The sequence below is a fragment of the Chroicocephalus ridibundus genome, chromosome Z (genome assembly GCF_963924245.1).
Source record: "Chroicocephalus ridibundus chromosome Z, bChrRid1.1, whole genome shotgun sequence".
NCBI lineage: Eukaryota > Metazoa > Chordata > Aves > Charadriiformes > Laridae > Chroicocephalus > Chroicocephalus ridibundus.
In genome coordinates, this window is record NC_086316.1 from 33,182,719 (window position 1) to 33,201,672 (window position 18,954).

General features: G+C 43.8%; 3 protein-coding genes across 9 annotated transcripts in view; 1 reads left to right on the forward strand and 2 right to left on the reverse strand.

Moving 5' to 3' along the window:
* CHRNA6 (cholinergic receptor nicotinic alpha 6 subunit) overlaps positions 1 to 3,102 on the reverse strand; it is a 36,622-nt gene extending 33,520 nt beyond the window's left edge. Inside the window, exon 1 of one of the 2 annotated variants that reach the window (XM_063320989.1) lies at positions 3,028 to 3,102. Coding sequence is in view for 1 of the 2 variants with exons in the window: in XM_063320988.1 (XP_063177058.1) it covers positions 798 to 831 (34 nt within the window). In the remaining variant the exon portion in view is untranslated. Of the gene's footprint in view, positions 1 to 797; positions 892 to 3,027 lie in introns of those variants that run through there. The other variant, XM_063320988.1, reaches the window with a different exon arrangement.
* A 70-nt stretch (positions 3,103 to 3,172) lies between these two features.
* IDUA (alpha-L-iduronidase) overlaps positions 3,173 to 18,954 on the forward strand; it is a 49,311-nt gene continuing 33,529 nt past the window's right edge. The window contains exons 1-2 of one of the 2 annotated variants that reach the window (XM_063319414.1): positions 3,173 to 3,502; positions 6,761 to 6,901. In XM_063319414.1, coding sequence (XP_063175484.1) covers positions 3,183 to 3,502; positions 6,761 to 6,901 — 461 coding nt within the window. In that variant the 5' untranslated portion in view covers positions 3,173 to 3,182. Of the gene's footprint in view, positions 3,503 to 6,760; positions 6,902 to 18,954 lie in introns of those variants that run through there. The other variant, XM_063319415.1, reaches the window with a different exon arrangement.
* Positions 10,089 to 18,954, reverse strand: part of SLC26A1 (solute carrier family 26 member 1) — a 38,785-nt gene continuing 29,919 nt past the window's right edge. For all 5 annotated transcript variants that reach the window (XM_063319409.1, XM_063319408.1, XM_063319411.1 and 2 more), the window contains 2 exons: positions 16,292 to 16,942; positions 10,089 to 14,959 (listed from right to left, as the gene is read on the reverse strand). In XM_063319409.1, the coding sequence (XP_063175479.1) occupies positions 13,439 to 14,959; positions 16,292 to 16,942 (2,172 nt within the window). In that variant the 3' untranslated portion in view covers positions 10,089 to 13,438. The remainder of the gene's footprint in view (positions 14,960 to 16,291; positions 16,943 to 18,954) is intronic.

An 18,954-nucleotide genomic window follows, 5' to 3' on the forward strand; every position in this document is an offset into this window, starting at 1 on the left:
GCGGCCAGGTAACTGGGAAGCTGGTAACAGCATAAGCATACTGTAAAGGGCCAGTGCACAGTGCAGCTCTCCTGCTACTTCCCTTCCATTCTCCCACCTTTTCCTCTGCCCATAAACCTCCTCAGGAATGCCTCAGCACAGGAAGAGCTCCAGGTCTGTGCAGGGTGACAGGAGGAGGCTGCTGTAAAATCCCCAGTGTCCTTTGACGGGGAGTGTCAGCTGTGGGAAAACTCCCTGGTAAAATGCTGCACAGAAAACGTCCTGCTGAGCACTTCTCAGCCCCTGGATGAGCAGAAAGTCAAAGGCAATAGGGGACATTCCCCTTGGCTAGGGTCTTTATGAGGGCTCTGCCTGACAGTCTCTAGAACTATATTTATAGCAAGCTGGACATAGGTGTTCAGCTCTGCATCAAACTTTTACACCTGGGAAATTGCTTGCTGGAGGTCATCTGTGGTAATCCTGGCATTTGCCCTGTCCCTGGGAGAAGAGGCTTGGGAGAGCTGCAGAGCAGGCTACTAGGTTTCACTGGTGTAGCCTGGTGTTTGGCCTGCAAATGCTCCCAGGAACATGTTGGCCCAATTGCCTACCTTGGTTGGGAAAAAGCAAACCACTGTCCCCAGATGCTCTCCATACAGCATCCCTGCAGATGTTTTGGGAACAGAGGCATATCATGCTCCTCCACAGGGAGCAGGTAACTCTTTCTGTGGCAGTTTCTTTCTCTGGCAGGAGGCACCAGGGAAGTTCTGGTGAGCAGGAAATACTTTCTGTTTGGAATTCCAGTTCTTCACAAGAATTACCTTGAAAAGCCTTCTTAGCTGCTTTCTCAGACATGGCATGAGAAGCCTGGGGGTGATGCAGAGATGCTCCCAGTTCTCTGTCTCTCCTTTCGCAAGGGGTTTTGTCTTATCTTCCATCTCCCAACTTCTGATCTGATGTGTTTGATGTGCTAGATATAGCACTTTGCCGTGCCTTGAGGGAAACTGTAGAAAACAAGGGAGTCAGTCTCTTTAGCCACTACCCCAATCTCTGAGAAGGACCTTCTTGGAAATGCTCTGTAGGTCATGGTCTTGTCAGACTCCTGGGGAAGAGTCTTTCCCTGAGCTTTGACAGACTCTTCTTTAAAACACCAACAGGGTGCCATCTGCATCCATGGCTCTGTTGTGTTTCAGGACTTTCTACAACACGCTTGATAACATATCTGAGAAGGGAGAAGGTTTCCTGGTCTAAGAAGGGAGAAGGCTTCCTGGTCAAATGAATATAGTTTTGGTTTGTCACCTTGTCTTCCAGATGTGACTTTGAAATCAGCCAAGCTGAGACAGAACAGCTCTGTTATGACAGTCCCTGAAGGAAAGTCAGGGTGGTCTCAAGGGCTCAAGCCTTCCTGATGCCAGTGGGGAAAGTCTGTGGTAGGAAACCATGGGGTTTCTCCCTTGCAAATATATTTTTGCTGAAATTTGCTGGTAGGTCTTCGTTTTGGGGCTCAGATTTTGCCTCCTCTGTAAGGGATAGCTTCAAAACTATTGCAGCTAGGTGCTGGAGGTGCTGTTATCTGTGCTTACCCTGCAATGAACCCTCCACACTTAAAGGCAGCGAGGTGCAGCATTGCTGTTAATAAGCAACAAACCAAAGTATGATGTTTGGCAGTCAGGTGTTCATCTCCTCCAGCTTATCGCTCTGGAGGAGAAGCCAACAAGAGAGGCAACATCAGCGAAGTTCTTCCCCGCATCTTTTCAGCTGGCAAAATGCCCGCAGCCCTCATTGAATCCCAGGTAGCAGCACTCACCCCAAAGGCAGTTGTTGCCCCAGCTCGGGGTGCAGCTAGCAGCATAGGGCTGACTTCCCTGACTATTGGCTCCCAGATGTCAGATCCCACTTGAGTTCGCACTTACACTGCCTGTTTAACACCTTCCTCAGGTCTTCTCAGAAACAGAGAGTTTGGAGGAAACAAGTATCCCCCTGCAGAAACCTCGTTGCCAAACTGGCATTTCCTGTAAGGATAAAGGCAATTTCTTAAATATCCTGCATGGAAACCTCACTAGAGCTCAGCGTGGGCCTTGCTGCTCTTGCAAGGCAGTGGAATACTGGAGCTGAGCCACAGCATGTGCAGTCCTGGGGAATTTAGGGAAATCACCCTTGCCAGAATCAAGTCACGCTGCCAGATCACCATTCTCACCTGAGCCTACAGGAGGTAACGCTATTGCCTGAATCTTGTCTGTGAGCCTTGGACACTCACAACAAGTCCCACAGGGACTGAAGGCCTCAAGAGGCAGATGAAGCTGCAGAGGAATAACATATCAGCAATCACAACCAAGCCACTTTCCAGTTTCTTAAAGATGGGGCCCAGTTTGCCACTCCTTCGAGACAGCAAACCTCCTGGCTCAAGGAGGATAACACATGGCATAAACTTAGTTGCGCAGAGCCTTTTCCTAGTTGCAATATTCTTGAGCTGAGGAGTCTGTCTGACTTCCCCTCTGGTAGCTCTGGCATAACTGCTTTGGTGAAAGGGGCTGAAATACCCAAGCTTTTGGGGTGGCAAATTTTGGTTGCTCTACTAAGACTGATAGCTTTGATTCCCATCAACACAGTTGTTGCTTCATTCTCTTGTTGGAGATCATCTGCAGCCCAGCTCTTTGCCTGGCAGCTCCCTGCAGTTTCCCTGTCACAGGGGCCCACGATTTCCCCTGCTAAATCCTGCTAAAGCCCCTCTTGAAATCAGACCGGAGTACCCCATCCACCCACTTAATCAGAAAGAATGAACACAAAACGGGATGCTACCAGAGTTATCTGGGGATGTGTAAGGGAGGCACAGTTCCCCGCATTTTTCTTCTAGTTGGCAAGGCTTGATGAGATTCCTGAAGGCAGTACAAGATGTAAAAGAGAGGGATCCTAAGGAAGAGAGTCCCACATCCATGGAAAACGCAGTCCTGATACACACCATAAGAAATAAACATCTAGAGAGTCAATTTACAGCCTTTCTGCTATAAAGTGCATTTAAAGCTTTCTTGCCACACTGACATCAATAAATACCTTCAGACCGAAAAACCGGACGTGGTTTCAATTCTGCCAGTACGTTCTTACGGGAAGGGCTGTTCTGACCGCCACGTACTGCTAGTGCCCCCCCCTCCGGCTTTGTCAGCTCAGGTCACCGGGACGCAGCAACAGCGTAGGGGTACGTTTCCCTCATGCGGCACGTACGAGAACTGCAGCAGCAGCAACCGCGCGACCAGCTACCTCAGTTGCGCTTCCTGAAGCGAATTAAACGAGCTCACCACAGGGCCGGCCGCCGGGAGCCCTTGGGGGCGGGCCCCTGGCGTCGCTTCTGTGGCGCGTCGGTAACGGGCGCCGGTGTGGCTGGGCCCGGCCCGGCTCCCCAGGCCGCCATGGCCCCGCTGCTGTGGCTGGCCCTGCAGCTGGGCGCGGGGTGCGCGGCCTGCCTGGTGGACGTGGACGTGGGGCGAGCGGGGCGGCCCCTGCAGCACTTTTGGAGGAGCACCGGCTTCTGGTAAGCGCGCAGTGCCGGCGGCAGGCCGCGCAGCGCCGGCGGGGAGCGGCCGGGGTGAGAGCCGGCCTCCTCTGGCCCGCCTCAAGGAGAGGATCCCCAGGGTGTGAGGACGCGGCCTTTCTGGAGGAACGTGGGCTTTTCCGGGCCTGCTGCTGTGGGATCAGAGGGCGCGACACCTTGCGCCCTTTGCTGCGGAGCCTGTCGTGTGTCACCTGCGTGGAGCTGGCAGTGGGACGTGGCCAGTTAACGTGAACAAAGTGGGTCACAACAGAGGGCCGGGTGACAAGATAGGGCTGGTCCGCATCCCCTCTCTGACTTGCTCCCTTGCCTCCAGGGTCCTCGAACACATGAAGTCCTTCCTTATCCCCAGCGCAGCACGAATGTTGATACTCGGAGCTCTTTGCCTTTCCTTTTCAGTGTTTCCATTGCCACGGTCCCTAAATGGGCCCAGGCCAGGCTTCCCTGCCTGTTAGTTCTAGGAGTTTGTTCTTCTTGCAGAACACTTTCAACATGCACCGTCTTCCTGATGTGGCCAGAGAGGCTGGTGGATCTAAGTCAGGGGGATGGGTGGGAGCATGTGTATATCCCAGCTCCACCGCTTTGTATCCTGGTAGTGCTTCGCTTCTCAGAGAAATCCCAGGCTTGCTGAGCTAGCTGGGGTTGAACAGCCTTCAAGTTTGGTGAGGTATGTGAAGGCTTCTAGCAGGATCAAAAGCAAGAGATGGTATATTCCTCAGTCGTGTTGCTATCTTACTCTAAGGTGATTATGAGCTCCTTCATTCAGGCATACAGTGGGTTAAATAACAGTTGTAGGAAGAAAAGTTGCAAGAGGGATGGAATCATCAGCGTGTGCTTTGGACAGACAAAAAGGAATTTGAGCATTTTTTTTGTGTAGTGCTTAAAGGTAGCCTAAGACAAAACTTGAAAAATTTTCCAGTACTTTTCCATGTTGGTGGGAAAATGGAATGGGACCTAAAATACATTCTAATAAAGAGAAACGTTTGGGCTTTCTATAATTTTATTTTTCTTTTGCTGTTTCATTTTTTTGTTTTGATTTTTGCTTGCAATGTTAGGAAACATTAATGAGAAACTGCCTTAAAAAACAGTGTGTTTTGCCCATTTAAACTACAGCCCAAGAAACACACATGATTTTAATTGTACAAAACAAACTTTGGAAAGCTGCAAACATGAAAAGCATGTGGGGGAAGGCAGAGGAGCAGCTGCAGAAGCAGAGGCTCTCCATGGGTCAGCAGCTATTCGGTTATAACATCTGGCCAACACTGGTGTTTCGCAAGTTGTAGGATCCCAGCTCCCTTGAAAGCTCACACTGTGATGGAACTGGATTCCAGTTATTAAAGCTTCTTTTCTACATCAGAGTTTCAAACAGTTGGGCAAATACATAGCTGTGGATTGGCAGTTGATAAAGCCGGGGGGACTGCAAGGCTTGATGTTCTCTTGGGTGGGCACTTTCCCCTCAGAACAGGAACAGACAGATACTGATACTACCACTAACAAAACCCACTGTTTTTCCCGCTTTCTTCTTTATCTCATCATGATTTCTGCTAGATTTCTCTCTAGCAGAACATGAATTTTGGAGTATTTATTCAGCATGGACTAAGTAAAAATAAGTGAATGCTTTATGCCTTGATTTCTGTCTTTGCCTCAGCTTGAACTGAAGGAGGTTTCAATCTCAAGAGTGGTAGTAAAGCACTCCTTCAAAAAACATATACATTATATGTATACGTATATGTGTAAGTATAAAAAAATGACATTATCCACTGGAACAATTAAAAAGACCCAAATGACTGGTACATTTTTAGAAAGAGTGGAGTTGGTAACTTCTCAATCTCACTTGTGTGACTTGAAGGCATCTCAGGGAGATGGTTTTTAAGTGCCTTATATACTGGTGAAGTTGCACAGAGGGGCTCACACGTGCTGGGTGATTTGTATGAAGCGCTACGAGGATGTAATCTGTGTCAAGATCTGCACTTTCAGATAAGGATGCAGGAGATGGGGTAGTAGATAGGCAGCGTCTTATCTAAGACAGAAGTTGCATCAAGTTCTTGTCCAGGTGGGGTAAAGCTGTTCCCCTTTTGCGCACAGGTGGTAACACAGAAGCAGGTTCATTCGGTTTGGTCCTTGGAGGTGGGTTGAATATTTAGAGGGCTACAGAGCAGGAGAGAATGACAGTCTGACTCGTCCCAGCATAGTTACAGTCCGTACAGAGCTGATCCACCCATCAGAGAAGACAGATCACAGTAGGCAAAGCATAAACAATGTTAGTTTTTCACTTATGCAATTAATATACAGTCTGTAGTTAGAGCACAAGTCACCTGTCTATGCAACATGAAGACACATGGAAATATTTTACCAAACCTTGGGGACAATGTTGGTTTATCTTTCTTGTAATACAAATGCTTTAACACTCAGGATTTGCACATTATCAGAAAGCTTAATGAGAACCTATAAGGATGCCCAAACTCAGTGAACTGGACAGTGTTCTAAATTTCTGACTTGTGGAGGGTAGGGGTGATATCTTCCTCCATTTATCTGTGGAGATAGAGGCAGAAGAAATTTGCTGCAGTGTTATGTTAATTTCAGTAGAATAAGTAGACATGAAAGTCATGATCATTTCTGTATAGCCGTGAGCAGGTTAAACTGCTTAGAGTATCAAACATAGAAACCAAACCTCAAGCCACATATTGCTGTGCTTCCTTATGCTTAGGAGTGAGGTGAGCATGGCGGAAGAATGTGGAGGCCCTGAGGGTCTAATTCTGCTTCTAAGAATGTAGCTTCCACAGCAAAGCAAGAGTTGGTGTCATTGCATGGACATCAGTAGGAAGCCCATATCTGTCTTACTGCAGGCCTCAGCAAGTCTGACTTCCACTCCAAAGCCTAAAAGACACTGAGTTCCCTTGTGATTAGTTACTCAGAGACAAGGTGACTGCCAATGTATGGCTTCTTCAGGCTAGTGCTGCCTGGCGTTGCTATCTGTGCAGCAATGACTGTGTGTAATCCTTTCCTTTGAGCATTGCAATGAGATGCACCCAAGTTGTGTTCTGCTTTGGCAGACTACATGCGTAGCCAGTTAGCCCCAAATAACCTGCAACTCCATATTGGTTTCATCTCATGTTAGACAGTGCTTGTCATGCCAGAGAGCATCTTGGAGGTGGTATGGGGATAGGGGTGTTTGGATACCCAGTGGAGCTGCCAGTTAATGTTGAAATGTGTTTCTTTTTTGTCCCTCCTATCCTGAAGCCCTCCTTTACCTCACAGCCGTGCTGACTTATTTGACCTGAGCAAAGACCAAGAGATGAACCTTGCCTACATTTCTTCTGTTCCGCATGGTGGCATTGAACAAGTTCGAATTCACTGGTTACTGGAATTAGTTGCTCTCAGGTAAGCAAACACCTCAAGTCAAAATCCGGAAAAATGTGACGCATCAAAGTGCCCAACAGCTGCTCACTTTGATATATTTTTAGTATAATTGCAACCTGGGCATGTCTTTGCTTCCTTGTAAGTCAGGTAAGTGCCAATGGAGGATAATCAATTTGGGGGTGTATAAGATTAAAAAAGAGAGAGTTTGTGTTGAGAAAGATGGGGCTAACCTGTATGCATTGTGCCCTAACAACAGGTTAAGGATCAGTTTAACGTTTCCTTTTGTCTGAAGAATCTTGTGGGTGTGCTGGTCAAGTTTTACCGAGGCCATCTCAGGTCATATGCTACAGTCATTCCACATCTCCCTTGCTGCCATGTCTACGCCTCAGCATCTTGATTCCCAGTTGTACCACGACCTCTAGAGAGGCCTCAGGCTAGCAGAAATTGGTTTCATGGACCATTGCGTGTACAAGGTTCTAGTGCAGCTTTTTTTAACTGGGTGCATCCTTTCTAAAATACTGCTTGGCACAGTCTTGAAAAGAGAGCTCTAGAGGAGTCTCTCAGTGGTTCCCTAAGCAAGGAAGAGTTCTGCTTTGCAGTCAGGGCATCTATGACCAATGTTACAGAGGGAGCTCTATGGCTGGATTCCAGGCAATGGTCATTCCAGCGGTTTTCAAGACTCACACTGATGTTCACTCTCACACTCATTGCTGCTGTTCCTTCGAGTCCAGCAGAGTTTGGTCTTAGTGCAGTAACACCAGCAACTACTCAGTACTGAGAAGAGCTGCTGGCAAAAACCAGACTTTGAGACTTTGGTTCCTGTCCACATCCTAGCTGTTTGCACGTGTACCTAGGGGTCCTCCTGGCCATAGGCCTACTTTTAATATTCAGGTCACAGTGTTATGCTCCCCTTCTAGGTTAGATGGGTCTTTGGTGAAAGCTAGGAATGGGTTGAAATAGGGTGATAGGCATAAATTCAGTCCATTCCTTACCAAACCATTTCAGGTGGCAATCCTGTCCCAAAGAAGACTTCTCACCCATCCTGTTGTGTGCTTTGCTAGCCATTAGCCCTTCTAAGGACAGTGCTGAGGGACGAGAAAGATACCTGACTTTTCCGTCCTTTAATTTAGGAGATATGGTACAGCAAAAAACCCCTCTGATTAATGAGATGAAAACAGGTCTGACTTAATGAGAGGTCCAAATGAAAGCTGCCACTATTTTATTACTACTTCTATCTTCTTTCCACTTAACTTGGGAGGGTTTTTTTGCATCCTGAACCCACCTGTGCACTGCATCAAGTGAGTGACAGGTAGTGACAACTAAAACAAGGTGACTTTAGAATAGCCTCTTTCAAAAGGATTCATATACATAATAGCATTTCTAGTTCTAGGGAAATACATGTCAGACTTTTAGGAGGACAATGTTGGAATTCCTTGATTTTCAAGTCCCATTTAACTCGGCTTAAACACACTCGTACCAATATGCCTACTGGTAAGAACCAAATACAAATTCCTAGAACAGGAGTGATTGGTCTGTGAGGAAAAACGAACCATAAAAACCCCATAGCTCTTAAAGTTCTGCCTGGCTTAGGCTGTTGCTGTGGTGAGCATATTTACAATCCACATCATTACTGCATCTGCTGTCCCAGACACAGGAGGATGGTAATTTACCAGTTGTGAGTTTGAGGAAGCAATAAGGAGGAGAGCTCAGACTCTGGAAATGGGATGTGAGCAGAGGAGTAGTAGGTTTCAGAGTGTACACAAGGAACAGGAGAAATTTTCTTCCTAGGTATTAGGGTGAGCTTGTGTATGTAGGTTAGTTTGGGAAGGTGTTTGGAGGTCCTGCACTCAGCTTAGTATTGCATCTGTACCCCAGAGCTGCCTCTGTATGTTAGTCCATCTGTGAATATAGCAGATGACACAGCTCCTCCTTGCCATCTTTTGCTGTGGAAGTTTCCCAGCAAACACCCTTTCCTGTGCTGTGCTTCCCTCTCTTAACCGGTCTGTGGGTTTTATACTCACTCTTGCAGGACCCAACTTCAGCAGGGGCAAGGACAACTGTTACTGGAGTCCCTGTCTGAGATCTCAGAGGTTTCTCCTGGGAGACAGGTTGGGTCTTTCAGGTTTCTGCAACCAAATGACTTAGAAGAATCATGAGTACCTTAGAAAAGAAGGTAGCCGCATCTACAGTCAGTGGCCAAAATCCCTCCTAGCAGCCTGTCTCAGCTGTGCCACGTGTTGGATCAGGCTTGACAAATGATTGAGAGAAAGGAATGTGTCTGTCATGGTTTCTGCTCAGCCTGTGCAGGGAGTGAGGCACGGAGTCCTTCAAAGTGGGACACAGTCCTGACACAATCAAAATTCTAGGAGCATGGAAACTTTGCAGTCAAGCAAGAAGCCCCAGAAATGCTGTAGTGCCTCAAGGGTAGGATTCTAACCCACTAGGGTCAATATTTAGCCGAGCTTTGACATGTAGAAATTAGCAACTTCGCTACGGTTTAGAACCAAGCTAAAACTGCTCATTTTGCAAAAACGTGCATTTGTCAAAGACAAGAAGACATTTAAGTTGTGAAAGGACAACCAGCGGACTGAGTGGCAGCAATGGTTTGGAAAGAGAGAGAGCATGGAGCCTGCAGACAAACATTGGGATTGAAAGAAGCAACAGGGGCAAGAATGAAAGTCCGAACAGGAGGAGTTCTGTACTGATGCTAAATTCTGTGCGTGTGCAATTCTCTTCCTGAACCAGCGATTTCCAGAAGAATATAAAGTGGTTTTGAGTGAGAACGCTGTAACACCAAAATTATGTTGTGTCCTGGGTTTGGTGAGTAGAGAAGACTTCTTGGAAGGTGATCGTAGGTACTTGACTGAAGCAGAGCACTTGGAGAAAACAGGACTAGGAGACACCACCACTTGTGGAAGGCTAACAGATACAGGCATTGCTTTTCCTTACAGTTGTGCCATCTGTAAAAACGTGCCATGAATGTTCCTCTGAAGAAGCAGATGTGCTCAAATAAAAGACTGCCACCTTCCCCTTCTTGCTTCTGTAATGGTCTTTCTCATTATGTCTTCTAAGCCCCCAATGCCAAGTGCATCCCCATATTTTAACCCTTTTCTAGGACAGCAAACCCACCTCTTATCTTTTTCTGTATTCCAAGTTATCCTGTAATTTCACCACCCGTGAAAGGATACCATGAGGCAAACTCTTTTGAAAGAACTGGTGGTTTTATTTTCCAACCAAAAGCACACATTGGTCTCTATGTCATGTGACACAGGAATATTAATGCTTATGGGGGAACCCAAGGTGTCTTTCATGGACTGGACAGTTCCCTGGTTGTTAGTTACCAGTGCCAATAAATACAGCAATTTTGACACCTAGACCACACATTCTGGCCATGGTGCACTGGTTAACAGGAGAGTTTGAGGTAAAGATTCCCAACTCTTTGTCCAGCTCCATGGGACCCACGCCGTCTGCAAGTTAAGAACCCTTTCCTATTCTTATGTAGCAGTTCTAAAGGTTGTTGGATACATGATTTATACAAGGCACCACAGTGAACAAAAATATAGTCAATCTACTTGTTAGATATAACATTTCCTAAAACGCATATAATACTTTATTTCAACATTAGTATTAACCTACTTGGAATTGCAATCCTATCCCCATCTCTTCTCCAAGTCACAGTACCTAATTCCTGGTAGAATAGAAGAAAATCAGCAGTTTTCAACATTTTCAATCTTCATACCTTTGATCTTGGCATAATGCAGTATAGCAAACATAAACGTGACATAAAAAGGCTTGCTTTTTTTAGTTACCTTTTACATACTGCTTAAAAATAATTTACAGTCTCCCAGCATCATCACTCCCACATGATAGCACTGAAAGCTGTTTCCCTGCTGTGTTTGACATTGTACAACACAACAACTTGATTGTGAGCCAGCTCTGCCAACAGAAAATTGTTCTTCTGATTTATTCTGGTCAATAGTTTCTTTCCAATAAAAGTCTTAAAGCTTACCCCACTCTTATGCAAGCCAAGTTTCTTTGCTGAAACTTTAGTGCCGTTCTTACAATAAATACGATGAAAAAGAGACTTCTGACTTAATTTCTCAGCCTGCTGGATAAGAGAAGGGCAGCCTCTCTTAATTTTTCTCCAGAAACTGTTGCAAGGATACCCCTTCCGCTGGAATCTCCCTTTTAATTTCTGTCTTAAGGTGAGATTCATCTAGAGTTAAGAGTATTTTTACATTTTTTCCTTTGTGTTCTAGGCTGGTAGCTTGACCCATAAAGATAAAAGAAGTCTAGATTGCTGGGATGTGTGTTGTTTTGTACTGAAACAATTCTATTTGACTTCCAATGACAGCTTGCTTTGGCTCAACAGCCTAAGAGTGTCTATATTGATACTGTCTGGCAGTAACTCTTGTAAACGCACTTCCTCATGCTAGGCCCTCCAGGACCTTCAAAGAGATATCCCCGGATCAAAGAATCGTTAGAAACAAAAGCAGACACAAAGCAATAGTTTGTCGTTGGGGTCTGCCCATTTGCTTTTATGACAGAAAGAAGGTAGGCATACCAACCCAGCAATTTAAAGAATAATGTGATTAAATTGTTTATGGCAGAAAAATGCTGCCAATGGTCAATCCTTTAATCTTGACAGATATTTGTGTCAGGTTTTACTGCTCTAGCAGTACTAACTGCGCAGCTGATATGCTTTTTTATAATGAGTGCATGAAAATGTCAGCATTGAATCACTTGCCTAATATTGTGTTATTCTCAATCCCTGTGAAGACTTTTTTTTTATTTTATCTTTTGAGAGTGCACTGCTTTTCCTTTAACAAAATATTTGTTCTTGAGAGCCAGACAGGCTCTGGGACACCTGGAGAACCTCAGTTTGAGTGTTCTTTCATTCAGTGACCTGAAAAGTTGAAATAAGCAAGTCATATGATGTGTTGACCTGATGTTTACTTTTTTAAACGGCACAGCAGAGAAATGGCTTCTGCATATATGAAGCCTATTTCTAGAGTCCGCTAGTTGTAAGAGGCACAGGTGTGATAGAATTTCCTTCCATGCTTGGTGCTATGTGTGAACCAATCATGAATAAGGAGAGAAAGATAGTGCAACTGTCCTACCTTTCATGCAGGTAATTATAAGCTGGAATATGAGAGGATATTCTGCCAATGCCATGGATACTAACTGTTACAATCAAAATCTAAATCTATGCTTATTTGTAAAGAGGAAACATGCATATATAACAACAAAACTGACTCTGGTGGTATCATTTGACATAAAGCAGAATGAACAGCAGTTAATGCAAATTCTTATAGAAAGTAACCCAGACCTGGAAAACATAGTTTAGTCGACCTTAAATCAAAGAATAACATGATAGGAGTTAAAAAAAAACCCAACAAAAACAAAACAAAAACACCAAACATCTGTAGTATGTACAAATAGTGGTGGAATTTTTAAAGCATATGGGGATACACAACTTACAAAGCATTGCTTCCTTTACTTGGCCCAGCTGTGCTACTGTAAAGTTTCATTAGCATTGATGGCGTCAGAGAAGACCAGCCAGACAGTTCTGACTGACCCATCACTCCCCTTCTAGGCAGGTCACAGATTTACCTTCCCACCCTACCCTCCTTTCTCACATTTTTTTTTTGCACCCAGGCAGGCACTTATAGGAAGAACATACTGTGCTGCATCACAGTTCTGAGATTTTACGTTTGGTGGTCCTTATATGTTCCTGAATTGGAGTTGCGTCTGCCCACCAGAGGCAACTTATTTTTACTGGATGGTGCAACTGCCTGGGTAACTGTTTGACTGACAGTTAAAGCCATTCATTTTTCTTAATCCTGTTGATCCTTTTACTAGTTGACAAAATTGTGCATCAGAGTTGTATTTTTTTCAGCGTCGCTAAGGGTATCACAACCATCAGTAACTAATTACCACAGATTGAAGCTAATAACATAGGTGACTCCAGCCTGTGTAATCAAGGTGGAGAGACATGCCACATTCAATAATATTTTATACATTTTATTAGTATGCGAATAGTGGGCTTCTAGTTGTTTAGAAGCACACCTAGAATGATGAAAGGGGGAGGGCCTTGAAAGCCAGAATTTAAACCATTATATATCCAAGATGCTAGATTGATTGCATTTTCATGGAGATGGCTTAGCCATCTTAAAACAAACTAGCAATTAAACCAGTGGGAGAGTCAGCTGACATTGGGCAGACCTTCCAGCACGACAGTACCATGATGTATGTTGGGTCACACGTGATCATGGCACAAGGTAGGAAGTCAATCCTGAACTGCCCTATTGCACATCACCTGCATTTTAAAGTGAAGGTTTGGGTAATAATCCAACCTGTTCCATCCGGGTCCTGGACTGCATCCCCAGTGGCTGGGCTGTTCTATGAGGCATTTGACAAACAGCAGAGCTCTTAAAGGGAGAATGGCTTGTAGGCCCATTGCTGTACACAGCCAACAGTGTGTCTGATAATTTAATTATTGCAAACTGCCCCTCCCCATCTGCCACTTTTGTAATGAATTGTCCAGAAGACACAGGATTAAATTGAGCAATCTGCTGAAAGCTTTTGGTCTTTTGCAAACTGCACAGCGTTGTGTATGCTGTAGAACAGCATTTCCTGTATACTCCCAAAATCTTTCCCAAAGTAACCTCCTCTTTTCAGAGAGTCTATCACTGAGGGATTGCAGCAAGCCAGGAGAACAGAAATATTTAAGTCCTTGTAGTCTTTCAGGATTTCCTTTAGAGTATTAACTCCAGTGGTGTCCAAAAATGAGATGGAAGAGCAATCTACAACAAGGGCTTGGAAATCAATTTGCTTAGGAACTAGCTGCAGAGTAGTTTCTCCAACACCCAGTCCATTAGCAGTTGTGTGATCTCCCTTTTTCAGATGCTGCTTCTCCTTCTTCTCATATTTCTTCCGTCTAGCAGCTTCTAGGTTAGGATCCAAGTTAGTCAACCTGTACAGAGACTTCAGGAAATAGTTTCTATTTGCATAGTAAAGTGGGGCCTCAAAACGGAATATTTTGACCTTTGGAACTGACGAGAGATTTTCATATTCTAAGTCGTCCTCATAAAAGCTGGTGTTTTGGATCTGACCGAGCAGGGCTGTCCGTGGCCGCTGTGTCCGAACTATGATGCATAACATGGAGAAAACAATGCCAACCAACAGCCCTATTTCTGTGCTGATCAAGGCAGAGGCAGACATGGTAACGACCCAAACAAGTGTGTCCACCTTATTCACGTGGTACCGTGCTGGCACATCTCGGAACTTCCTCAGGGCTCCTCGGAGGCTGACAATGATGATACAAGCCAGGACACACTTCTGCAAGGAGTAGAAGAGAGGTGCCAAGAAGAGCAGCACCAGCAAAACCACCATTGCACTAATTACTCCAGAGACTTGAGTCTGGCAGCCTGTAGATGTTTTGACGAGTGTTTTTGCCAGAGCTGCACTGGTTGCAAAAGAGTGGAAGAAAGATGGAATGATGTTGCAGAACCCCACAGCAAACATTTCCTGATTGGCTCGGATGGTGTAAGCGTATTTCTTTGCACACATTTCAGAAAGGGATACAGTAAAGACAAAGCTGACTATGGCAAGAGGCAAAGCATCTACAGCAACTCGGAGCATTAAGTTGAAATGTGGTACCTTGGGGGGAATAAATCCTGTTGGAATAGCTCCAGAAACACTGGATGCATACACTTCATTTAACTTCCCATAGTGTGAAACCAGTGTTGCCACAACAATAACTACCAGCTCTGTGGGAAGAGGAAATTTCAACTTATGCTTATACCGATCTCCCAGTTCCTTAGCAGTGACCAGCACCACGATACAAATGGCACTTGTGATGACATCACAAAGGTTAGCCTGAGAAATGTTCCGGAAAATGTTAATCCAGGTAATAACAAGCATCCCATGCCCTTGGCTACGTGGGATTTTTATTCCAATCAGATACTTCACTTGAGCTGTTAAAATGGTTAAGGAAGCACCAGTTGCAAAGCCATCTAGTACAGACTCAGATAGGTACATAGATACGAAACCCAGACGAAAGATTCCCATTAGAACCTGAGGAGACACAGAAAAAAAAAAAGAAAAAAGAGATGAGCCTTAAATGTTGCTGCAAATAATCAAGTACAGATGGGAGAGAACTAGCTGGAAGAAGATAGCATTTGGCTATTTGAATCTTAAAACAGGAATTATCCTTTTATGTTTCCAGTCTGCTTTTAAAACATGTGATTTCTTTTACTGTTGTGAGATCCTACAAACCGAAAGGTGAATGAGGAGTTTGACACAGGGTCAATCAAACATTGGTCTGAAGTGACTCCACTTAAATGGCTTGTCTGACTTATTTCCCGTGCAAAAGAGCAATGGATCCAAAAACGCCTCTGTTATACCAAAACCAATTTTCTTTTTTCACGTCTTAAAGTGAAGAAAGTTGAAACTTACGGCCATTTCTTTGTAAACAGAACTTGAATGACAACAGCTAAGATCCCTTCTTTAGTGGCACTCTTATATTAAACAACTTTTAATTTTAGAAGGGGAAGTGGAGCACAGACAGCCTTTGTGGCATGCCTAAAGTCAGAAGTGGCAGAAATGCTCACAAACTTTCCCAGATCCCAGAATACTGCCCTTAACTAGTTGCTTGTCCTTCCTTTGATGGCTTTGGAAAATACAGCTTCACAAGGTCGTAAACGTGACCTGAAATTTCTTAGTAAACAGGAAGATAGCTATCTCTTTCTTATTTCATATATTTATACAATTAATAGGTAAGTATGTTCATCATGCTTCCTTCTGTGTTCTCTTGATATCCTTGTGTCGGACAGTATGTTGGTAAGTCTCGAAGAGTCTAGTACAGCCATTGTCTGAAAAGTAGGTTAGTCAATCTATTTCCCCTCTTGTTCTTTCTGCTTCTGAATTATCTTTGAACAGCAGTTTGGTACAACACAGTCCCATTAATAAACACTGAATAGCACACTCTGAACCTGTGTAGAATTAGGTAAGTGAGTCTGCACCTTTATTAAAGCATCTAGGGAAACAGAGTTATTTCTTCATTGTAGAAGTGCACAGCTACCTGGGAATTTCCCTCATGGTAAGATCTGTATTAGATTCATTGTCCCATGAAAGACACAAGGCCAAGAGGCAGTAGAGTGTCAAAACAATGTTAACAGTCTTGCATAAGACTTGTTTTACCTGTGCTTGCTAGTAGCTAAGAAAACTGCCTACCTCATGCTTTCTTTGAGTTGCCTACAGTTAGGCTTCCTGGAGCAAACAGTCCAAGGTCATTCAAGTGAACTGACGCTGTATCTCTCATTGAAAGAGAGTCAAACTAAAGCTTATGTCATGCAAAGAAGCTTTAGGAACTTCATATCATGCCTCTGGAAGTCAGCAACCACTTACCTGGTACACTCCAGCCACAAATGTCAAGGCTGTAGCAATGCCAATAGCATAGCATTCTTTCCCACACTCAGCATTCATCCCTGCAATTGTAAGGTTGAAGGCAGTTGTGTTGGTCTGACTGTCATTCTGCAGAGAGCCATCACCTAAGGCTGGTGGAGCATCATCATTCAAGTCAAACCCAGCCAAGAGAAGTTCTCGGTCCACAACTTGTCCTACCATTAAGCTTATCAGGCTGAAAATGCCAACCGAGACATGACGGGATGTGCCCATTAAGAAATAGATGATGTTGGCGAAGAATGATGTGTAAAGACTATAAATGGGCTTCAGACCTGCCAGCAGTGAGTAAGCAATTGCTTGGGGCACCAAAATGATCCCAATCACTAACCCAGACATAACGTCCCCCCAGATGTACTCTTTGCAATGGTACTTAGGGAGCCATCGTAAAACAGGAAAGAAGTCCATGACAAAGTTCTTCAGCTTCTTTGGGGTACAGGAGCAGCTTTTCCTCAGCTTAGCTAGCATGACTTCTTTCCTGTTAATTTTGGCATGAGTCTTTCTTTCCATGAGAAAGCAGGAAGAAGTGTTATTTTCCATCCTGATAGCCTCAAGTGGTCTTTCCATTGTCCCAGTGTTTACTTGATGTGTGTGTTCCTGCAATATGAAGAAAACAGCTGTTAGGTTGCAGTTCATGAAATTTTTTTGAGCACAGATGCTTAACGTAGAAGTTTGTCACCTAGTTGTGCCTTTAAGGAAGCATCATCCCAACAAGAACACCATCACAGGGCTCTAGTGACACATAACACTAAGAAATAAATCTGCAGATTAAGCCCTTTCTTTTAGACATTTAAGAGTACATTTGATTGAATCCAGTTTATTTTACTAAGGAAAAATGGACTTGAATCAGTCATTTCTTTGTACAACAGATGTTTCCATCAGCTCTTCCTAATGCTCCATCATAGAGGTCTCTGTGATCAGAGGCAGCACTTGATGGTGTGAAATAAACTATATACTAGTGAGGCAGGCTATGGTGTTTCTAATAATGCATCTTGTAGTCACTGATGTGGAACTCGTGTGGTATAGTGATATATCACTGCAGCTGTCCTCAATGCACAGGAGAAAAATTTTGTTCGTAGAAGATGTAAAGCAGAGTTTTCTGGAGAGCAACAATTTAGTCATATGTAAAAGTTCGCAGACAAACTATTGATGGACTTTCAGAAGCTGCTACATAAGATTAACCTGTTGAATTGTAGATTGTTTTGATATGCAGCTTCCCTTAATTAATAAGCATCTCCTCACAAATACCCATTTTGCAACATATGGACCATGCAGCTAGATGGAATCTCTTGCCATCTCATAAGAGTGATACATGTTAGTATTTTCAGATTTAAACCCATAGTCACTCTAGCTTTGTTCTCCAGGGAATAAGATGCAACAAATAATTTTGTGGGCCGCAGAACAAACAAAGTGATGTTTCCTATGGGTCTCCTGCATGTCAGTTTTCTGATACATAAAGACTTGGAAAATTTGTGTTCTCCAGATGGAGGTGCTTTTCGTGTCTCTTGCCTCTATGAACACAACTGTTTTCACCAAACTCAATCTCTGCATTTTTGCTGAATTGTCAGATTAAGTTGAAGTTAGCTTAGTTCCTTCATAAATCGTTTGGGAGTAGGTGGGGACGTGTCTGAGGGGCAGAACAGTATAACATGCAAGTGATCTGTCTTAAACAGTTTAAAAATAAAAATAGGAGCAGGAAGGTGGAAAATGTCAAACAGGGTATGCCACAAGAGGCAAATCTTGTCTTATGGTTTGCAGTGGAAAGTCTGGATGCCTGAATATAGGTACTGTGAGTTAAGAGATGACACATATTAACCTAGAAGAGAGTATGTGCTAGTACAAGAGTATGCAGAATCTCTAGGGAAGAAGAACTTCTCAAGGCCAGAACTTCTCAAGCCCAGCCTCTCCCAGTGTCATAAACAGCCAGGATATCTGCATTTTGGTGCCAGGTGTGACATTGCAACATAATGCCGAAGTTTGTCTTCACTTGCAAGTAAAAGCTGTTTCTTTCCTCTTTCAGTATCTAGAGACAGAAGCCATACACATCAGTTTCCTAAAACTTGAAGTATGCTCACTGGCACTGTATTCTGTTGGTATATTTTAATGATTTTAAATAGTAAGTTTAGACTCTAATGACAGAAATCATCATTCTCTGTGTAAACTCCCTACTTTTTGTTAAGAAGAGTATTTTGATTTGTTAATGTTTGGTAACACCCAGTTACATACATATAGGCTTCCAAGCTGAGAAAAAAAAAAGGACTTATGAGTCCAACTGGAAGCATAATTGATAAGCAAAAGAATAGCTTACCAACAGCCTGTAAGCTTTCAATCTGTAGCACTCCAAATAGAGAGTGGTTTATTATAAAGTCTTCTATCTATCCTGCTTAGAGCTTTTTTTCCAAGATTTTAACAAATACCTTTTGCCAACAAATTGAAAACAATATGAAGACGCATATCTGTAACTAGTGAAAAGTCTTAAACAAATGCCCAGGTATTATTTTAAATGACACAGCGTGATTTCTAAGGCCATGCAAAGTTTAACTACAACTTGAAACAGGATGTTTAAGTGTTACAAAAGTAGGTAATTCATAATTTGGTAAAAGGCAGAA